General features: G+C 30.0%; 1 protein-coding gene and 1 long non-coding RNA gene across 7 annotated transcripts in view; one reads left to right on the top strand and one right to left on the bottom strand.

Moving 5' to 3' along the window:
- The window catches only part of LOC118204281 (roundabout homolog 1-like), a 239,073-nt gene that overhangs the window by 185,523 nt on the left and 31,565 nt on the right, over positions 1-21,985 (top strand). For 2 of the 6 annotated variants that reach the window (XM_085818850.1, XM_085818844.1), the window contains exons 11-19: positions 1,997-2,176; positions 2,462-2,586; positions 3,733-3,958; positions 4,918-5,033; positions 11,019-11,190; positions 14,085-14,276; positions 14,732-14,759; positions 15,741-15,872; positions 21,548-21,707. In XM_085818850.1, the coding sequence (XP_085674976.1) occupies positions 1,997-2,176; positions 2,462-2,586; positions 3,733-3,958; positions 4,918-5,033; positions 11,019-11,190; positions 14,085-14,276; positions 14,732-14,759; positions 15,741-15,872; positions 21,548-21,707 (1,331 nt within the window). The remainder of the gene's footprint in view (positions 1-1,996; positions 2,177-2,461; positions 2,587-3,732; positions 3,959-4,917; positions 5,034-11,018; positions 11,191-14,084; positions 14,277-14,731; positions 14,760-15,740; positions 15,873-21,547; positions 21,708-21,985) is intronic. The other 4 variants (XM_085818846.1, XM_085818845.1, XM_085818849.1 and 1 more) reach the window with 4 other exon arrangements.
- The window catches only part of LOC146996823 (uncharacterized), a 39,837-nt gene continuing 35,176 nt past the window's right edge, over positions 17,325-21,985 (bottom strand). The window contains exon 3 of the long non-coding RNA XR_015041701.1: positions 17,325-17,796. This is a non-coding gene — a long non-coding RNA (uncharacterized LOC146996823). The remainder of the gene's footprint in view (positions 17,797-21,985) is intronic.

The following is a 21,985-nucleotide window of genomic DNA, read 5'->3' as shown; positions in this document are numbered from 1 at the left end:
AAAAAAGTTTTCATAGCAAATATGGTTAGATGTAAAAGGTAAAATTAAGTAAATTGCGGAAGGGGGGATACAAAGGCTACCAAAACATAGGATTACCAGTTATCTTTAGATATGTTATGATTTATGTATTTATTCTCTATTTATCAGCGACTGAATATTGATTGTTAAGATGGCTAAGTTGAAAGCACTTAAAAAAAAAAAAAAAAAAAAAAAAAAAAAATTATGAAATCGGACAATATCCCAGGTTTTCTTTCATTTAAGGTTATTACCTTAGAGCCAGATATACGAAGACTCATCTATTTCCCCCAAAAGGTTAGGAAGGAACATTAAAAAATTCAGTGAGGTGGGTACCTCATACCCTGCACAAGTAATGCCAGGTTAAAGAACATGTTTTTTATACAGTTTACAACATGAGAGAAAATTACTACTAAAAACATTCTTTCCAAGAGGATTAATGTAAAAACTTATATATATTTTATAAAGCAGGGACATTACCCAAACTGTCAACGTCCTGTTCGCTTAAAAGCATTGTGAAAATAAACATCGAATGAACTTTCTCAGTTTTAGACGCTTCAATTTAAATGCAGTTAAAGTAAAGTAGCAGACGATAACACAGCGAAGGTTAAAATTTACTCTTACAAATATTTTAAAAAAAGGGGGAGGGGAGAAAGAAAGAAATTAAAGAAAAAGTTAAGATTTTGAATAATATCATCAATAATTTAAAAAAAATTATATAGTATTAATAAATATTTATTATGCATCATTAAAGGAAAAAAATCATATAATTCTCCGTAAAAATCTATTTGAAATTTAAGATTAAAAATAGCTGTGGCAATTCACTGTAACAAAATCCATAAACCACATTTGGTGTTATTATCGCTCAATAAAAAGATGCCAAATTTCGAAAAGTGAAAACATGTAAATTTGTGTATATGTTAGAAAATTTTGAATAAATAAATCTTAATTTTTTGCAGGTATGCTTAAATATACACCTACTTTAAGATGATGATAAAAATTTTATAGGTTATAATTCAAAATATTTTTGAAAAATTTATAAAAATTATTTAAAAATAGAAATTTAAAAATAAATCATGAAAAATGGGTGAATTTTATTTGGAATGAACCTAAATTTCAAAATGCGAAAGGGAGAATAAAAAAGTTTAATAAAAAAAAAAGAGATATTAATAAATATATACCAATTTTAATTAACATTGAGAAGCTAAAATTTTGAGAGCTAATTTTTTAAAAACTACTCATGTGATTTTTACAAAACTTGGCAGTCTGGAATAATTTGAATCGCAGAATCGTAATATAGAAACAAAATTGGTATGTTATTTCAGAAAAAGTCCGATTTTGTGTCAAAATACCTGTGTTAGAATAATGCTATATATAAATCTAATATATATCCTAAGTCGCGCTTTCGAGACATGAAAAATGCATTTTGAGTTTCGTCAATCAGCCCGGTAGAAAGGGAGATATAGAACTGTCAACCCCCTTTTTTTGCACTTTGTACATCTGCGCTTATTAATGGGGGGAGGAATTTTTTTTATTGCAATTCAAAATCACTTTCTTAGTGAATGGGGTCCAAAATCCTCTCAAAAATTCATGAGTATCTGTGTTACCTATTCCATATAACTTAAATAATTTATAAATCACTTAAAAGTATGTTTCATAGCAAATAAAACCAGGTCAATTTCATCAAAGAGGAAGATTCCTGTAGCAAATGCAGGCAGATGTACTTAATTTTTAGTAGCAGTAATGTAGTGTGAAAAGAGTTTTATGATTTACAGTAAAATGATGAGTGATAGAACATGGTCATAGTCATCAGCAGCACAAAGAAAGTGGCTTAATGTGCTTGTTTCCTTATTTATTAGTTCTATCAAGAGTTATAAAATATCTGATAGTTAATTTTATTATTTTCATGATATGACTTTGATTTTTATTAGCTTTTGTTGAATTAGAATGAATATTATATTGGATTTTTTTTATTTTTTAGTTGAATATTACAGCAGCGATCTTCAAAGTGGATGGGTAGTAGTTGCCCATAGAGTGCCAAAAGAGTCATACACTATCAACAATCTCAGACCTGATACAAAATATGCATTCCTAATTAGAGCAGAAAACTCACATGGACTTGGTTTACCTAGTGAAATATCTGACATTGTACATACTTTAGGTAAGTAAACAGTTTGATGCTTGTTTTCTTTTAACCTCCCCCTCCAGAATAATCAGTAGCAGATTTTTTTATATTATTTTGTACAACTTTAGAAATATATAGTACATATAATAAGTTAGAGAAATATATATTAATTTTTATAATGAATAGATAGTAATTAATACATAAATTTTATAAACATTTTATCTGCAGTTCTTTTATTTGTTAAATGTTTAATGTTAATTCATTTTGAATAAATTAAGGAATTTCAAAAATCCAAAATAGTTTTTCTTTTTGGGGGACTAGGCTTTTCATCTGGTATCCTCCCTAATTATGATCTTGATGAAGCTCGCAATCGTCTAAATGATGCTGTTACATTTTTACAAGATGTGATTCCAATGAGCTCAACCTCAGTGAAAATGCTGTGGAAGGTTTGAGAAGATTTTATATTTTTAAATAGTCTTTTACTATATCTTTCTGTTAAATAAATAATCTTATTCTGTACTGTAACTGATTGTGTAAGGAAAGGTTGTAATGTATTTGGAATCATAATAGCCAGATAATTTTTATGCTGTTTTGAAAAATAGGCAATCTTTTATTGTTCCATATTTATTCAAAATTTACATGCCAGTCATGTTTCCCTGTATATAATCTATATACAAGCTAGTTTCCTTAAAAAGTGTAACTTTATGAAGGTATTCCTTCTCCAAGGTATATAGCTCTTGCGTGTTTTGCTATAATTATTTAAACATGGGAATCATGCATTTAGATTGCATATATAATTTTATCATAAATTGATAAATGTTGAACATATTAAAAGAGTGCAGCATTTTTGGAGCCATAGGCAATCAGTACAGTGGCTTTTCTCATGTAAATTAAGTTATTTTGATAATTTTAATCAAAATATTTATTTATTTATCAGTTGTAAGAACAATTTATCTGGCAGTGGCCTTTGAAAGCTTGCTGGCTCTATGCTGCCATGGAGCTGGCCACGATAGAATGTTTAGATCAGATAAATGTGATTGAAACAACAAATAACCGATTAATGTTAATTGAACTTATTTTTATAGCCATTTCTTATTAACAATCAGTTCCTAAACTCGCAGCTTTTCAAGTAGAAGACAGTGCTTTCACATTTATAAGGTATTTCCTGTTATTGACTGAAAACAAAAATTTGTACTTTTTCTGTCTCAGTTATGCTGAAACTCTCTCAGCTATCTTAAGCTGAAAATCACACTGGATATGCATTACCCCCTCCTCAAATTTTGGAATATGCATGCATAGTACATGATTCTTGCAAAGCATAGTGGAGCTTAAAACTTTCTGGCCTTTATAGATGGTTAGAGATATTTGGCCCTTATGGATTAGAGACATCTGCGAGAAAGCTTGCTATAATAAAATATCCACATTTTTAAAATTATAAATATTTATCTGTTTCTCTATGTAGACTGCTTTTATTGCAATTATCATGAGTACATACATGGAGAATTGATTGTATATCTATCTTTAGGTCTTAGATCCATCAAGTGATTGCATATATTCTTTAGTGGTTTTAATTTAGAAGATTAATTTTTCAGGTTCAAGGTGCTTCAGGGTATATTGAAGGCTTTTATATGAGATTTCGGGACTTAAGTGGTGGATCTCAGAAGTACAACATAATTACTGTATTGAATGGAGGATCTTCATCATACGTTCTGTCAGATTTGAAGAAGTTCACAAAATATGAATTCTTTTTAGTTCCATTTTACAAGGGTATTGAAGGTCCACCAAGTAACTCAAAAATTGCTCAAACATTAGAAGATGGTATGTATAAAGATATTTAATTTCTAAAAATTTTAATATCTGTTAAGTATCTTATATCTGTTAATTTTAATATATAATAAAACTATTTTTGGTTTTTCTAAATTGATGTTTTATTGTTTCTCATATCTTTAAGAATTGTTTGAAAAGGCAATTGTTTGAGACCAAATAATAATAATAAAAAAAATTTATATTATGATTAGTTATAAAGTTTGTAAGAAAACATGATGGAGTTTGATGATGTCTTTGGTGAAGTACTCCAAATGATGATGAACAAAGTTATTAAGTTTCACTGAGTGCACAATTAACAGCATAGTAGCTGTCATAGTAATTTTGTTTTGTGTGCATACTTTAACAAAAATATCTTTTATAACATTTGTATTGTTTAGGTGATTCTCTTCTTGAGGTGTCAAAATTATCAGTTTTATCATTCTAACCTCATTTCTGACTAATCTCATTGGAATATATCTAATGTTTTCAGATGAAGATTTCTTTCGAGCCATAAGGCTTATAATCCACCATTCTGGAAATCAGTGATTCAACTAATGTACAATTCACTAAGTGGACCAGACAAAGATGAGCATTTATTATCCATTGGAACATTTATTGCAATAAAAGCACATTTACATAACCTTTTGGTGTGACTAAATAAAGTATTTTTGGTCCATTTAACTTAATGCATATTTCCCAGGGAACTCATGAAACCTCATCATTTATTCTTGAAGACCTTGAACATATTTTAACAATTTTTATATCAGCGAATATTGATTACAAAATGAAATATAAATATTAAAAAAATGTTTGCTATATCACATTTAAATCTTTTGAATGAGAGATTATTCTAAATTGACTGATTGCATTGCATGATTATGTAATAGATAGTTTTAATTTTCATTGTTTTTTTTTTTTTTTTTAAATTTACTGTGTCAGCTCATTGTTTTATATCTTTTCTTATACTTCAGTTCCTTCTGCACCACCAGGCAGTTTAAAACTTTGGGTTAATGGTCATAACAGTGCGAGTCTCTCATGGTCCCCTCCTCCTCCTCAGCATCGCAATGGCTTATTGCAAGGATATTCAGTAAGTTCAGAGAAGATAGAACATTTTGAGTTTTGTAATTTGTCATATTGTTTATATGTACTGTCATACTGTTTATACAATCACTATATAAAGATCAATTTTTTAAATATGTGCCTGTGGATTTGTCAGCAATGGAAGAAACTGTGGTAAAATTTCTGCAGAAATGTATTTTGCTGCAAAATGGTTAAAAGGAACATTAATGGGATGTGGTCGATAGATAGCTGGTGCACAGTGCCAAGGTTATGAATGATGCCTAATTTGTGTAGTTCTCTGATGTTTTTTTAAGTGAAAACAGATAGTTAGGTACATGCAGATAAGAAAAATAAAAAGAAGTTAACGAAGAACTTCAGAAACTATGTATTTTATTTTTTAATATGTTATATAATACTGAATTTATAATTAAAATTTTCACTTAAAAGTGCTAAAGTGTGTTTTCTTTTGATATGTTATTAATGGTTGCTGACGTTTGATAAGTACCAGTTGTTTGATAATCTTTAAAAAAGAATCGCACAAATCACTACCTCACACCTGATATGTAATTTTCACATTTTGCTTCCATAAAAAATTATTCAATAGATAGCACTGAGGTAGTTGCATCTATATATAAGTACCTTGCATACTTTACATTTACCTTACATTTTTCATCTATAAAATAAATATTATATTATCATTGTAAGCTATAACAGTGATAATTTTTATTGTTTGTTCTTTACGGTATTCAATGCTGCTTTTGAAAATTTATTAATATGTGTTTATAAGTAGCCAAAAATAAATAAGTAAATAAAATAAAATAAAATCTGATCTAAAGATTTTATTTTATGCTCAAATGATTTCTTCACCCCCATTTACAAGCACATACACATTTTGAGAGCATTTGGGCTAACACCACTTTGGACTAAAAATATGTAAAAACAACAAACCTTTAGAATTTCCGATAGGCAGTCTCCACCACTGGAGATAAAAATGTTTTATTCCGTACAGTGTTGCCACTGTTTGGTTTGAAATTGTTGAGTATTTTTATAAAAAATTCATTAGTTTTACATAATATGAAATAGACAATAAAAGGAATTCGAAATTCCAATTTTGGTCTTCCAGGTGCCCATGTTCAGGTGGAAGACTATTCAAAATTTTGTTAAATAGAAAATTTTTATGTGTTGGTCTGCCAGTCATCCTGGTCACGGCACCAATTTTATATAGAAAATTTTTATTTGGTGTTTAAATACCTTTAAAATTTAAACTTGGATTCATGGTGCCTGACAAAATTAACAAAAAAAATCAATCAAATAACAAATACATTCAAAAACTAATTCAGAATCTATTTCATAATATTCATATATCATTTCGACATTCTTAAAAATATTTGTATAGTAAATCTATCAATCAATCGTATATCGTATCTATCAATCAATCGTATAGTGGTATAGTACAATTTAACTTTTAAGTTTTGCGTTGTGAGTAACCTATGTAAAAGGAAATATCAATAACTCCAAATTCAATTAAACTCCATGTTTCTTAAAAGCCTCCCGGCTCAAACAAATGGAGGGACATGACAGACCACAGTAAATTATACGCTACATAAATACACAAATGCAATTAAATTTTAAACACACATTTATTAAATTCTTGAATATATATTATATAATTAAATAATGGATAACTGATCAGTAATACATATTTTTTCTAAGCAAAATAACACATAATACTACACCAAATTACAGCTTATATTAATTAAGATTAATATTATCAAATTCTACTGTATCATAAGTGTAACACTAGTATTTTCTCCCATTTCATCTTCTAACTTTAAGTATTTATCATGGTAATTCACTTTAAGAACACTGATAATTTCCACATCGATTAATTAATTTAAGTAATTGCTCAAATTTCAACAAACATTAAAATGACGACTCTTATTAAGATAATTATTGAAGTAAAACAAATAGAAAAAAAAACAAATCACTCACAGGGTGAAGTCCAAACCGCAACACACACTTTACTCGGGAATACCTTCGTATACTGGTTTAATAAGGTGATTTGACAGCTCCACAGATCGTCCAGCATCCAAAGTTTACTTGAGCACCACATTATTCCTGCTGTCCTTTATTCACAAAATCATCGTTAATGGAGGCAGACAGTTCTGGCGAATTTTAAAGATGACTTGGTTGCAACACCACTGAAGCTGTCCTTACAATAAATAAATTTCAGAGCATGGAATGATGAAAGAAAAAATCGACGCAGCTGGCACAGACAGAATAAACAGCAACGCACACCTTAGAAGGGTCCTACACGAGTCTCTTTCATTCTGGAAGCCCCAAAACTCACCATAAGCGTAGAGCACCTTTGTAACAAAATCTAATTAGGAAGTCAAAGCCGGTAAAAAAACAGGAATACCGCATCAGGATGTCAGGATCACCAAGAGAATCTGCCGTACAATTCTTGGGATAAGAGAAATCGAAATTCTTCTGCTGAGCTCTATGCCTTATACCAACGCAAATTCTCACCAGCTAAAAGCCGAGAGAAAAATCATACCCTCTGCCGGCTGTTCACGCGGCTCGCGAGAAGCAAGACCCGAAGGGTCAAGCCCCCACTTTTTCTCCTCTTACTCTTCTTGAAAATCAGAATCAGAATGAACTCTAGCCTGGTGCAAGCACCCAGGAAATCTCGGTTTCTCCGCCTCTGTGAGTTCATAGGCTTTAAAAAAAATCATAAAATTAAATCTTACCAATCCCGGAATTTTAAGTTATCTAAATTGAGAAAATGACACACCCATGACGAATCAAACACCAGAAAATCTGACAATGCAATCCGAAAAACATCTGCACTCACATAACGTGAGAAAAAAAAATAGACCCCCCAACTAACAAGTGAAACTAAGCTTTTACGAAAATCCAATTACCAGCCACCCCCACTGTCTTGAAGTAATAAAACTGCAAACTTACAAAGCGACAGGAAAACAACTTCCATTTCACACGCATGAGCTAAAAGGGCGACATTGTTATTGAAAAGGCCATCACGAAAAAGATATTAATTACTCTGTCAATAGCATCCTCAACAGTCCCAGCATTAATTTTTTTACGCCTGCATCTTCAAACGAAGTTCAGCAAATTATTAAAAAATTAAAGAAGCGCAAAGCTAAAGGATATGACATGATTTCTAATGAAGCGTTGCAAGCTTTACCTAGAAGATGCATAGTCTTAATTACAAATATTTCTAATGCGTGTATTAGACTCAGCTACTTTCCATCGCAGTGGAAACATTCGATCATTGTTACGATCCCGAAACCAGGAAAAGATCCAAAGCTAGCAAATAATTACAGACCCATCAGTCTTCTGCCAGCGCTTGGAAAAGTTTTTGAATGAGTACTTAGTGCTCGGCTCACCAATCATCTAGAACGCCTTAATCTAATAGACAAGCATCAATTTGGATTCCGCAAAGGCCACAATACCACACATCAAATATTAAATTTAGTTGAATTTATTGCCCAAGAATTTACAAAAAAGAACGGAGTAGCGGCATGCTTCCTCGATTTCGAAAAAGCTTTCGATCGAGTGTGGCATGCTGGCTTACTTCATAAGCTATCTAACTTCCTTTTACCAAACAGCTTTATTAAGCTTATGCATTCTTATTTTAAACATCGTACTTTTCAAGTGCGCTGTGGTGAAGCAATCTCTTCCAAAAAAGTGATTTACAGTGGAGTAGCTCAAGGCAGTGTTTTAGGACCGAAGCTTTTTACAATATCCATAAATGATATGCCTCTACCTTTTCATTCTAATATACTCAAATATGCCGACGACACAGTCATCCTCACCAGTTCACGAAGTCCAAATAATGCTTTAGAGAAACTTCAGCTCCAAGTCAACATTATTAACAAATTTTGTCAAGACTGGAAAATCAAACTAAATACTGATAAATGCTGCGTAGTTCTCTATCGCAGATACAGAAAAAATATCCCAGTGAATATAAATATCCGACTCAATAACCAAGATATTCCTGTTGCCAACTCCTATAAATATTTAGGTGTCTATATTGACAAAACCCTAAATTTCAAAGATCATATTCAATATGTTACAAATAAGGCTAACGCTGCTTTCATTGCTCTCTACTCATTCATTGGAAGAAACTCTAAGTTAAGCCTCCATACCAAGAAAAATATCTACATCTCACTTATTCGACCAATAATCCTCTATGCAGTTCCAGCCTGGGCTACTGCCCGAAAAATAGACAGACAAAAATTAAATGTACTCCAAAACAAAATCTTACATAGCATAGTGAACGCACCCTGGTTCGTGCGAAATTCTCAAATTCACAAAGACCTGGATATCAATCCAATTCACGACCAAATCCTAATTTCTGCACACAACTTCTTTGAAGATATGAGAAATTCTCCCTATGAAGCTATTAAATCGCTTACAGACTATGACCCTACTATTGAGAACGTAGTGAAAAGACCTCGAACGATCCACCACAATTCTAAGTGGTGGTAGTGTATATAATGTATATATAAAAAAAAAAAAAAAAAAATTACTATTCCTTTGCAGTTACTATTCAAGAAAGATGAACTTTGCAAAATTAGGACTTTATTTTTCATCGATGAATTCTTCGTTTTACTACTTATTTAACCAAGATGTTTACTTTTTATTTTTAATATTTCGTATTGTGTGTTTTAAAATCAAAGTTCGTGGTAACACCAAGTGCTTACTCTCACTCATTAGCCCTAGTGAGCTACTTGACCTCATTTTCACCTTTTACAGTTTCCTATTCATTTAATGATCATATCGCAAGTTTAGAAGATTTTCAAGTGTTTCAAAAGACATAAGACTCTTAAATTCACAAATAGATGTTGCTTTTACTATGTTCGAACTTTATTTATTGCCAAAAACTACAAAAACTTCATTTTTCGAACTCTGACTCCTCGACCAATCTAAATGCCGGACGCTGATCACGTGCTCCTGCTCTTCTTGACTCACGCAGAAGCTTAGAATTTCATTTCGCTTCTCGCCACCATTTACGTATATAATCACCCATGCTATGCCATGATATGCAACTTAGCAAAACTTATTTTATGAGTTCTCTCATTTATTGATCTCGCCTTCGGGCGTGGTGTATTTTAAATACACCTCTTAAATTTTTAACTTTATGGCCTATGGTAAAATGATAATATACTGGTAAGAGCTCCTAGTAGCTAAAGCCAGCAGTAAAGATATGATCCAAGATCCAAAGAAAAGGCCATAAACCAGATGTGTGTCCTCGCAACCGTCTCTCGCCTTTGTTACAATTCCTACTCAAGAACAACAAGTTAAATAAAACCTTAAGAGCTTAAGAATACTTTTTTTTCCAGATTAAAATACACATGAATACAAATAAAAATATTAGAATAATAATAACTTAAAACACATATTAGTAATTGAAATTCGCGACATAACAATTTGATGATTCTAGGTACTGTTGTTTTTACATTATGTGAGAATCATACATATATTCAGGCAAATTCTTCATTATTTAGTTAAATATAATACAGGACAATAATATAAGGTGGCAACAGTTTGAAAAGTGATACATTGCATTTAAGTCATTCAATGTAAAATGCCATATCAAGACTAATAGCCTTTCTGGGCTAATGCCTCTTTGTGCTGTAAATGGCTTAAGAAACAATAAAATAGTATTTTAAATAATCACTGATAGTGCAGGTTAAAAATATAATAGTTTTTTTCTTTCATCTTAGCTATATGAAATAGGTAATAGTTTTTTTTTTTTTATTTTTATAATAGGTATATGTATTTTAAATTTCTGTTAGTTTTCCCATTATTAGACATTTTTATTTTCTAACATTAATCATCTTGCTGGAAGAAATACAATGAGTTATTCTTACTGTGGCATTTACTTTCTTTTTCATTATCATCATATATCTATATTTACTTATATATATTTGTGTGTGTTTTTCGATTTGTCATGTAATTATTACATACTTTTCTTTGAATCTTTTAGGTAAGAATTCTGGATAGTTCTTTACATCTGCATTCGCATTTAACAACTAATGCAACAACAACGTCCATTACTCTTACAAATCTGACTTATGGTTCTGTATATGACATTACAGTTGCTGCTCTCACATCATCTGGAATGGGACCTTTCTCTCCATCAATTCATCCCAAAATTGGTAAATGAAACAACAGCAATTTCTTTGTACTTATTTTTAAATCTAGATTGCTTTCATATCAACGATTTTGGTTTTGTCATTTTGGGTTCTGAAAACAGTAAGAACCTTTTAATTCTCTTTCACAAAAGCATTAAAAAATAGTATTTATGTTTAAAATGTATTTTCTAACTTTTATGTTAGTTGCAGGATTTTTTATATAAACATTTAAAATTTACAAGCACGTATTAATTTTTTTCTTTTTATGTGAGTAAGCAAAAGACCAAACTTCATTTCAGGGGCGTAGCTAGAGTTTCCAGCGCCCAGGGTCAACTGAAGAATTTGCGCCCCTTTTTGTGTGCCAAGAATGGAATACATTTCCTTAAAAGATTTTGTAGCATTAATTTGGCACCCCCTGGATGCTGTGCCCAGGGACAGATGTCCCCCCTTGCCCCACCCTAGCTACGCCACTGCTTCATTTTCTGGCAACTTGCTTTGATTAATTTTGTATTTTGTGCTGGATTTCAAAAAACTGGATTTGGAAGAGGAAGGGGGAAGAAAATTTGAAAATTAGTATATTTTGAAAAATACATATCCACAGCATTTGAAATCCTTAATATTATTTATATTAAATGGTTACCGAAGATAATATAAAAGTTCTTGAGCTACATAATCATTATTTAATTTAAAGGTCACACTGTATTTTAATCTGTCATGTGTATTAACGTAAACAACGGGGTTTTGATTCAGTTCCTAATTGTAATATTTATGGTGCAGAAGGCTGTTCAGTAATCTCGTATCTTATGCTGTCAGTTAGTTCTGCAACTCCCATGCTGTTAAAAATTGTATGAATTCGAGAACATTCAGAAATTAATTTATAGCTGATTAGTTTATTAATAATTTAATTAAAGGTAGTTAATTAGTTTGCTTGTAATCATTTCCCAGTTCCTATTTTCTTGATTTGTAATATAAAATGTTAATGCCTTGCAAAAGCAGTTCAATATTAGTAATTTATTATTTAGGGAGACTGAAGGGGAAGATGCATTATAATATAGATAATAATTTGTGAACTAATCTGCCATTAGCCCATTATGATGCACTAAACATAAATATCTTTTTAGCCCATAAAGAGCATTAGCCCAAATAGACTTTAATCTCGTAACGAGATTTTGTATTGAATCACTATAAACAGTATATCACTTTTCAAATTGTTGCCACCAAATGTTATTGCCATTCATTATATTAAAAAAATTAAATAATGTAGAATCTGAATAAATATATTCATGTTTCTCACATTATGGAAATAAAAAAAGTTGGTACCTAATGTCACCACCAAATTTTGAGTAGTGTAGTCCTCCACCAAACTATATGCACCTGGAACCCCGAAATTTGAATTTTATATTTATTTTTTAATCTATTTCATATTACAAAAGTTTAATGAATTTTTGATTAACAAATCCAAAAATTTAAAAGCAAGCAGGGGCAACAGTCTACAGAATAAAACATTTTTATTTCCAGTGCTCGAGACTGTCAGAAATTCTAAAGATATGTTGTTTTTAAATATTTAGTGATTTTGCCAAATTGAATTTTATGTTGCTTAAGTGCAAAGAACATGATATTTAACAAATTAAGTTAACACACAAATTGTTAATAAGTTTGTCTGTTTATTATTAATGCAATAAAATGTTAATAATAAAAAAGAAAAAAAAGTTCTGCAAGCCATCTTACTAAGAAAACTGAACACTGATATGATGAATTGAGAAGAGATTGGGAAAAAAAAAAAAAAAAAAAGAAAAATGTATGCTGACATTTAATTATCAATTCTAAACTTATGTTGCTATGCTGCTGTTAAAATTTTTGTCATTTTGTTGTTGAATTCTATATGGTATAAGTGCAAAGAAAGCAGTGCTTAATAATAAAGCTAAAAAGACACACACATACAAAAAAGGAGGTGTTAGCAGGAGTGAATGCAACAGCAGACTTGCAGACTGCAAGTTCTTCTAAATGTATGCACATATGCTGCTTTTAATTTTTTTGTAATTTTGCTGTTGAATTGTGTATGGCACAAGTGCAAAGAAAATAATGTTTAATAATAAAACTAGATAGACTGTGAATTCAGTAAGAGTGTTAAAAAAAAAAACTTTCTGGGCAAACACTAAAAATATGAATATCTTTCCTCCCCCCATTTAGTAAGTTCTGAATGTCTTTATTGATAATGTAATAGGCAATAACATTCCAAAAATATAAAACTTGCAGTGGTTGTGTATTAAATCACTGTAGGATATTTTGTCTTTTTAAGGAGTCAATAAAGTTATAATATTTCTGTCTGTCAAACTGTACTTAAATTATGTTTTAATATATAGTTAAATACTTTTGTATACATTAGAATGCAATAATCTGAGTGAGAAAGAAAGAAGTAAATCATTGTAAAATCTTCCTTCCATAGAGTATAATGTAAATAAATAGTATTGAATATTAATAATTGAGTACTAAATAATAAGATGTATCCATCAAGGTATCTAGTTTTGTGAGTAGGTTACTGAATTAAAAATGCAGTAATTATAACTGAATATAGAATTCAAAATTAATGTTTATTCAATAAATTTAACTTTTATCTCTTTTTGCTTATCAAAGTGTGATTGTGAATACAAAATAACTGCAGTGGTATTAATATTATACAATATTTCATACAAAACGTCATCATTTAAAACTGCAGGCAACCAATATACAGATTTACTTTATTTATTTATTTATTTTTTTTACAGGAATGTTTTTTTGTTCTTTAGTTAATGAATTGGAAAAAAAAATTCAGTAATGATTTTTATAGCTTTTTTTTTTTTTTTTTTTTTTGTGTGTGTGTGTGTATTTCATTAATTACTTTACATTCTAAATTATTGACACTCATCTATCTACTATAGAATATGGAGCCGTAACCTCAGTTGGTGAAAAACCAACATCTGTTGTATCTGAAATAGGTGATATAGTGAGACAGCCATGGTTTATAGCTGTTATTGGTGTTATCATATTCATACTCTTGTCTATTTTCTTCATTGTATTGTTCTTTAAGAGGAGAAAAGCTTGGAAAAAAGGACTTCAAGCTCATTTATCTGGTAAGTAATCAAATTTCTTTTTTTACAACTCATAATATATTTCATGTTTAACAAAATCCATCATTATATATTGCTTTGCTTGATGTTTTAAAACTTTAGATTTTAAGTATTATGAGCTTTCGTGTATTAGAAATTTTACTGTGTTGTTATCTTTTCATATCACCATTTCTATAGCTAATAGCAGAGATACTTTAATTGTTCTTTGTTATATCTGCAGCATTTACTATACGTACCTGCTGCATTCTTAGCATTTAAATATAACCAGATTACTTGCAATCCTGAACCTTTTCCCCCCCTTCTAAAACAGTTTGTTTATATATTTGTCACATAGCATTAAATTGTGGCCAGTCTGTTAAGGCCACATTAATTTAAAATAATTTAAATGTACATTTTATCAGTTTTTGCAAATCATTATATTACTCTTACATTCTAATTTTTTTTAAACCTTTTCTTAGGCCCTGTACATAAAGCTGATGATGTACGGTAAGTGCTTATTTATATGTTTTTCATGTGAAATGTGTTATATTAGTATTTTTGATTGCTGTCTTTGCAGAGCAACAGTAACATGCTTAATATAGCCTTTAATTTGTCCTATTGTGCTAATAAGTGACTCATTAATATATTATAATATGTGAAACTTTAAATGATGGGTGACTGTGATGAAATTATTTTAAGCAGTAGCTTAAATTGATTAAATGAGCTTCTGATCATTTCACTGAAATAATTTCCTTATATGTACTGTGAAAATTTAGTAAGACCAAAAAAGGAAAAACTCTACCATGTTTTGCCAATTTCTATCTTCATTGAGAAATGAAAAATATGCAAATTTATAATTATTATGAGCAGAAAAGTATTATTATTATTAAAGTATTATTATTAGTTATTCCTCTGTTAACAGATTTTATGTAGTTATTATCTGTTAAGAACCATTTACTATTTTAATATAAATTTATTTTATGTATATTATTTCAGAGATGTAACACTTGCCATTTGGCTGTTGGGCATTTCCTTATCAGCTATTGATTTACATTATAAAATCTTTTCAATTTACCTGGATTTCAGTTCGCTTTTAAATATCCTTGATTTATTTAAGAGTACCTTTTGGCATATGTGTACTTAATCTAAAGATCTATGAATTGGACAGTTTTTTATCAAGTGAATGATAGCATTTGTGATCTTATACAAATCCATTTATATACATGAAATTTTATGAACAAAGTACAGTCACAAATGAGGGCTAGCTATGTTTTAAAAAGTTCACATTAATTATATTCAAAACTTTCAGCTTATCATTGCAGAGAAGAAGATTTTAAAACTAAAATTTTCAAGAAATATGTATTAATGTTTTAAAAATATTCTGAAATAATTTTTCTTGTGGCCTGACTTCTCAGCATGTTCATTACTGAAGGTGGTGGTTGCTTTTCTTAACACTTATAACTTTTCTTTCCTGTTAACATTCTATAGCGTTGGGGTGAGTGCTCGTGAAACCCTTTGGATTAATCAAGCATGGCATCCAGTGCCTCCAGGAAAAAATTGCTTGCCTGATGATAAACTACTAAATAATGTAATGCCTGGAGTGGATCATAGTTATATAAGGTATGTGATTTATACTTGGTGTGGATAAATCATTGCTCTGTCTCTTAACCAAGGACTGAGAATAAAAAATTAATAAATATAAAACAATATTTCTTAACTTATATTTTAAGTATTAAGAACTAACTGGGAATTAAACCCATTTTTTTGTCCAAATAAAACTTGGGAATAATAATTGGAGATTGATTTAGAATATAGGATATAATTTGAAAAATGCATGCATATAGCAGTCATAGAATTAGGTGCTATCATTTTTTTGAACCGAGGCCATAGTTATTGATTTGCTGACATAACAATGCCACTTTTCACTAAATACATTTTAACAACAAATGTAATCTATTTCTCTTGTTATATAGAAGCATAATTATGATCTTTACATTTCCTGTTGATCATATTTATCTAGAAATTATTATTAATTTCCCCCCTTAACTCAGTGCTCTTAATCTGGTAAAGAGTTAAGTTTTAAAATTGAATTAAAAGCATTACAAGTAAGAATAGTTACAAGGCTGACTTCTTTTAGATTTGCAAATAGATTTTTTCATTTAGTGCATAAGCAAATTTAGTACATTTTTAAAGAATTTAACTATTCACATCAACTATTTTTCAATTTCTGATTAATGAACAATTAAATGTATATTTTAATTAATTTGATAGAAGCAGCTTATTTGAAACATTTATTATCTTGCTGTGCATTTTCAATGATTGCTTGTTGTTCTGCTATTTAAAAGTAATATTTGCATGAAAAATGCAGGATTGGAAAGGTAAAATTCAAATTAAGGAAGTGTGATGATAAATTTATGTAGCACACTTTATTTAAAAATAAAAATGACTTTTATTGTGGTGTGTAAAAAAATAAAAAACTTTAAGTGTGGCATGAAAGTTTTGTTATGGGGAAGATAAATGTAAATGAAGTTAATTTCATTTTTCAGTCCAGGCTATTAATATTAGAATTATTAATATTAGATGTTTTTGGTAGATTATGTTACTTGCATTATTAATTCTTTCAGTATATTTTTGCTTATATAATCTTAACCCCTTCATCATATGCACAATCTAAATAGTGTATAACTTTTGAATTTTAAATTGAAATTAAGTTTTTAAGATTTGCAAATTTTTTTTTATTTAATTCAAATGAGTTATTTGTCTTAAAGAATTTTTTTCTGTAATCTTGTATTATGTTTACTCATGGGCCAGCTCTTTGTTATGTGCTTTTGTATTGCATTGGAGGTATTATATGGTACTATTGGAGGTACTAATGGATATTATATTTGAATGAAAGGTATGTCAGATTATTCTCTAAATAATTAAAAAATAATTACGTTTCTAGCAATAGGTAATCATATTATTCTTTTAAAATGGTTTTTAATAAAATTTAAAATCAGTAAAAAACAAAAAGATGAATTTTTTTTATTAATGTCATATATTATGAATCTTGATGACGGGATAATGATGTGTGCCTATTAACAATGAGTTTGCTACATGTCCCACCCTCCTATATATTCATTTTAATATCTTTTGTATCTGTATAAAGATGCATTACTTGTGTAGAAGGAAATGAACAGAATTTTATAAAAGAAATTAATTCTTCTTTAAATCAACAGTGCTATTTTTATTATAATTATCAATTCTAATCTAAATCATTCTGTTACTGTTTATCAGTCCTCTAAATTTGAATCCATATCTTAATTTTCTTCTAAAAGTTACAAAAGAAAAGAAAAAAAAAAACAGTCCGAGAATTGAATTTTTTTGGAGTCTTCCATTTTCATTAAACCTGTCAACTTAGCTTAATTATTAAATTTCCACTTTTGTCCTTCCAGAAGTACTTAACCCCTTAAGGACCAGTGCACGGAGAACAAAGTGCAATCACGGGACCAAATCTGCTGAAATGGACCGTCGCCAACAGCCTGTGCATTTTCAGCAGTTAAGCCTAATTAAAAAAAAATTCATATAAAATCAGCATTTTGATATAATGACTTCAATATTTGAAGTTGCGTATTTAATGTACTTGTTTTTAATATGTATTAATGTAAAGAATATCACATTAATAGAAATAAATTAAACAGGCAAAATACTAAAATCATAACTATACACACAGAAATAAATACTATAAACATGAAAGCAAAATTACAAATAATAAATTAAAAAAGGAAAACTAAGCAAGAATTACCTGTAGGTAATTAAATTCCAGTTTAAAAATTCTGCTGTGTGTGTGGAATAATTCAAAACCAGGATCGACATGCAGCCTTACATTGCATATTTTGCATTCAAAATACATTGTTTGCTTTGGCTTTTCCTTCTGTTTAGCGCACTCAGTGCATCTTCTCCTATCTTTATTACCTTTTTCGTCAATGTCAATTTTTGGAAAATGTCTTCCAATTAGACGGTATCTCAGTTAGGTGTCTTGGCCATGGCTCATGGAATGAAACTGAATGTAACCCGAACACATGTCCCAAAACTTCTTCGAAAGACACCCAGAAATATTTCATTCTCAAACCTGTGTGACAGTATGTTTAAATTAGAAAACTTCCTGTTTTTTAGGTCGAAAAACAGTAACTGCCACGATGACCGGAAAGTGATCAAGGAAAGACCCCCATTGGCCGGATATCCGTTACTGATCAATTCAATATATACATTATATTTAATTACATTATATGTAAAGCAAATACATTATATATCATAATATATATACAGTCAAAAGTTGTTAATCCAGACTCATCGGGACTTCGATTCCGGATTATCGATTTTTACGGATTATAGATCATCAGTTTAAATCTAGTAATATGGCATGCAGAAATTATAAAATTAATAATATGAAACCGTAATTTATGAAATAAAGAACAATTATGATCTAAAGGGTATCAAAATTTACAAAAAAAAAAGCTTAATATTTATTTGTTTACTTTATTAAACATTTCCAATGTAAGTTGTTTAAGTTGCTTCGTTTTTTATGTGATAATACATTCTCTTTAATTCTATAAACAGACATAATTTCTTGTTCAGTTACAAAGTTCCGCTGTTCAAGTCCTATAATTGCTATGTCGAGAATACCGGCTAATTTGTCAATCGAAATTTTTTTGTTTTCAAAAACCTCTGTTACTTTCTTCGCTATCGGAAGCGAATTATAATGACAAGGAATTTGATTTAAATCATATCAAAGATGGAATACATCGAGATGAAATACTACATTTAGTAAGGAATTATAAGCCAAGTAAAATAAAAACATCTGCCCTGAAGATAAGGATAGTGCTGAAGATCAACTTCCAATTCATTGCGCACACCCCGCTGCGTTAAAGATAAACAAAGTTTAGATAAACAAACGTTAAAGTTTAGATAAACAAAGGATATGCCTTTATCCATTTTTTGCAGCAGTTCCACTTTTTGTTTAATGGACTTTGAAACATACTTTCGCTTTGTAGATCCTTTACATATTAGTAAATACATATCAGAAATTCTATTTGACATAATCGAAAGTTCAAGCTTACTTTTACAAAATTACTCTAACAGTCTGCAAAAAATAATAAGCCGAATCCAATTCGTAGATTAAGGAACAACGCAATCTGCAACATTAACTGAATTAGATAATTTTAGCTTAGCATATACCGTCCGTTATACAGTAAACGCACATTCGTAAACGTATTTTGCGCACGCGCGTATTTGCAGCCGTAAAGGTATTTGCGTATTTGCAGCCGTAAAGGTCAACAAGACGCATGCACAGAAAGTTTGTAGCTTTGAGGTCCGGATTATAGATCATTCTGGATTATGGGTGTCCGAATTAACGACTTTTGACTGTATAATGTATATATTATATATCATGACCTATTAAATCGAGTAAGAAAAACAAAAATGCTGGCTCTTTCCTGAGAAATGCTAGTGAGTAAGACGCATTATGCATCGAGAAAGTTGATAGTCTTTCCCCTTCTGTAATAATGCTGTAATATTACTTTTTAATTTATCAAGAAAGCTTATATTGAGTTTCAAATTAAATAGAAAAATGGACAACTAGTCTTGAGTCTTTCCATCACGGAAGTTTGGCAACGTTATACCTGCTATAGTAATCTGAATGCACTTTCCTAACAAAAAAAAAGCAAATAACGTAAATGAAAACAAGGAGCTGGATGCACTTACATTCTAATAACAGAATAAAGTAAAGAAGAAAAGGAATAAAAAAAACCGTAACGAAATAAACAAAAACACCTGTGCCCCTTTAATTCACAGGCACACTGATAAAGAGCCGTAATTCCTAGTTTTTTTATACCAATAAATTTATCAAAACCAGAAGCGCAGAACAGAAACTAATGCCAGTACATGAAGGTAAAATACCATGTGAATCAACCCATGCGAAAAAAGTTACCATTTAGCTCCATCTACTGGCTTTTAAAAATTCATATAAATCATTCCATTTTAAACTTATGTATATGCGACGCTGGGCTGCAGAGATCGATCATAGCTCTTCGCATATACGCAACGCTGGGCTGGTAGGAGTAGAATTGTTGCATCGTGTATGCGCGACGCTGGTCCTGAACGGGTTAATGCCTAAAACATTACCTTTTTAGTAGATAAATTTGTTCTTATTTTCCTTTTTCCTTCTGTTTTGCTCTGTAGATTATACTGCATGTATATTTATTTTGTATCAAAGTGAGAGAATTATTATTAAAAATATAAAATATTCCTTTTTTGAAGAAGAGTGTCAGCAGCTTATTTGAAACAAATCTTACCTCCATAATTTTGGATGGAGGGAGGTTAAACTTAAGATTTTATTATACTTCATTTCATCAAATCTTTCTGAACTTTGCCTACTTTTAAAGTTTTTACTGTCCCTCAGATATTTGGAACTGTTTGGTACCATTGAATGAATGTATTGTTCATTGAATATAATTTTTATTTTATAAAAAAGAAAAAATTATCTGAATGAAATATGTGAGACCAAGGACAGAGCCAGCATTAAATGTTTTGCCGCCTAGTGTGACCATACTGATTGCACATGCTTTTGTGCTGACCCAGACTGAAGCTAAAGTGTTACTGATATTTTTTAGTTTAAATAACTTTCTCTCCTTTTTGTGTTCATTGAAAGCAATTCCTTTTTGTGTTCATAGGAAAGTTCCTTTTTGTGTTCATTTTACTGCTCCAAGTTCGTAAGTACTAATCCTGAAGACATTGTTTCCTACTTTTGGAGGATGTGAGAATTTTTCTGTCTCTGAATTGTTTATTTTCTTGATTAGCTAGTAGACCTATTTTTATCAATCTTAATGATTTGAAAGGAAGCTGTGTTATTTTTGAATCTGACATTTTTAGGTATTTACACATTACCAGATAATAGGCTCATTTTTATTTTAATAATATGACAGTAGACTGGATGTGGTATTTCATAGCACTTTTCCATCTTGATCCAGAAAGTAATAAAAACTGGTGCATTCTATTTATTGCTTCATTCTCATACATGCTTTGGATATTTCATGAGTTTCTGAAATAATTTTATTAAATTTAAAGTGGTTCAGAAGAAAATATTAAAATTCAGGAATATATTTTTATTAGTTCATATGTTCTCAAATGGTTTTGTATTGTATATTTGATTTTTAATCGTTAATTTGACAATAGTAAAGTATATTATTCTTGCATTATATTTTCATATACTCTGTTATAGGCATTATGTTGTAGCTGGTTTCAATTATTATTTACAGCCTATTTCCCCCTTTTTTAAGCAGTGGAGGTACTTCAGACTATGCTGAAGTGGATACACATAACATGACTTCATTCTACAAGAAAGAACTACCCGCAGTTCCTGCTCCTTATGCAACTACTACTTTAATCAATCCATCTGCTAGGCATCATAGTGGTTCTGTAAGCATGTTATTCTTTGCTATGCTGTAGAATGAATTTAGTACCTTTTTTTTATGTATGGATTGTTTATGCAATTATGTGTTATATAAGCCCATGTATAAATTGTCATGTAAAGTGAATCTTTTCTAAGACAGTCACTTATGGGTAGCAATGTAGTCTGTGATCTACCACTTTTAATTAATTATTTTATAGTTGCCATCATTAAAATAAGTTTTTTCTTGAAGTAAGTACAATTAGTGGTAGTACTGTGGCATTCCGACAGATACTTCAACTTCTAT

Source organism: Stegodyphus dumicola, chromosome 6 (genome assembly GCF_044657685.1).
Source record: "Stegodyphus dumicola isolate Sdum_Otavi_A_Nest chromosome 6, ASM4465768v1".
Lineage (NCBI taxonomy): Eukaryota > Metazoa > Arthropoda > Arachnida > Araneae > Eresidae > Stegodyphus > Stegodyphus dumicola.
The sequence above is the reverse complement of the archived record's forward strand: the minus strand, read 5'-3'. Positions and strand labels throughout refer to the sequence as shown.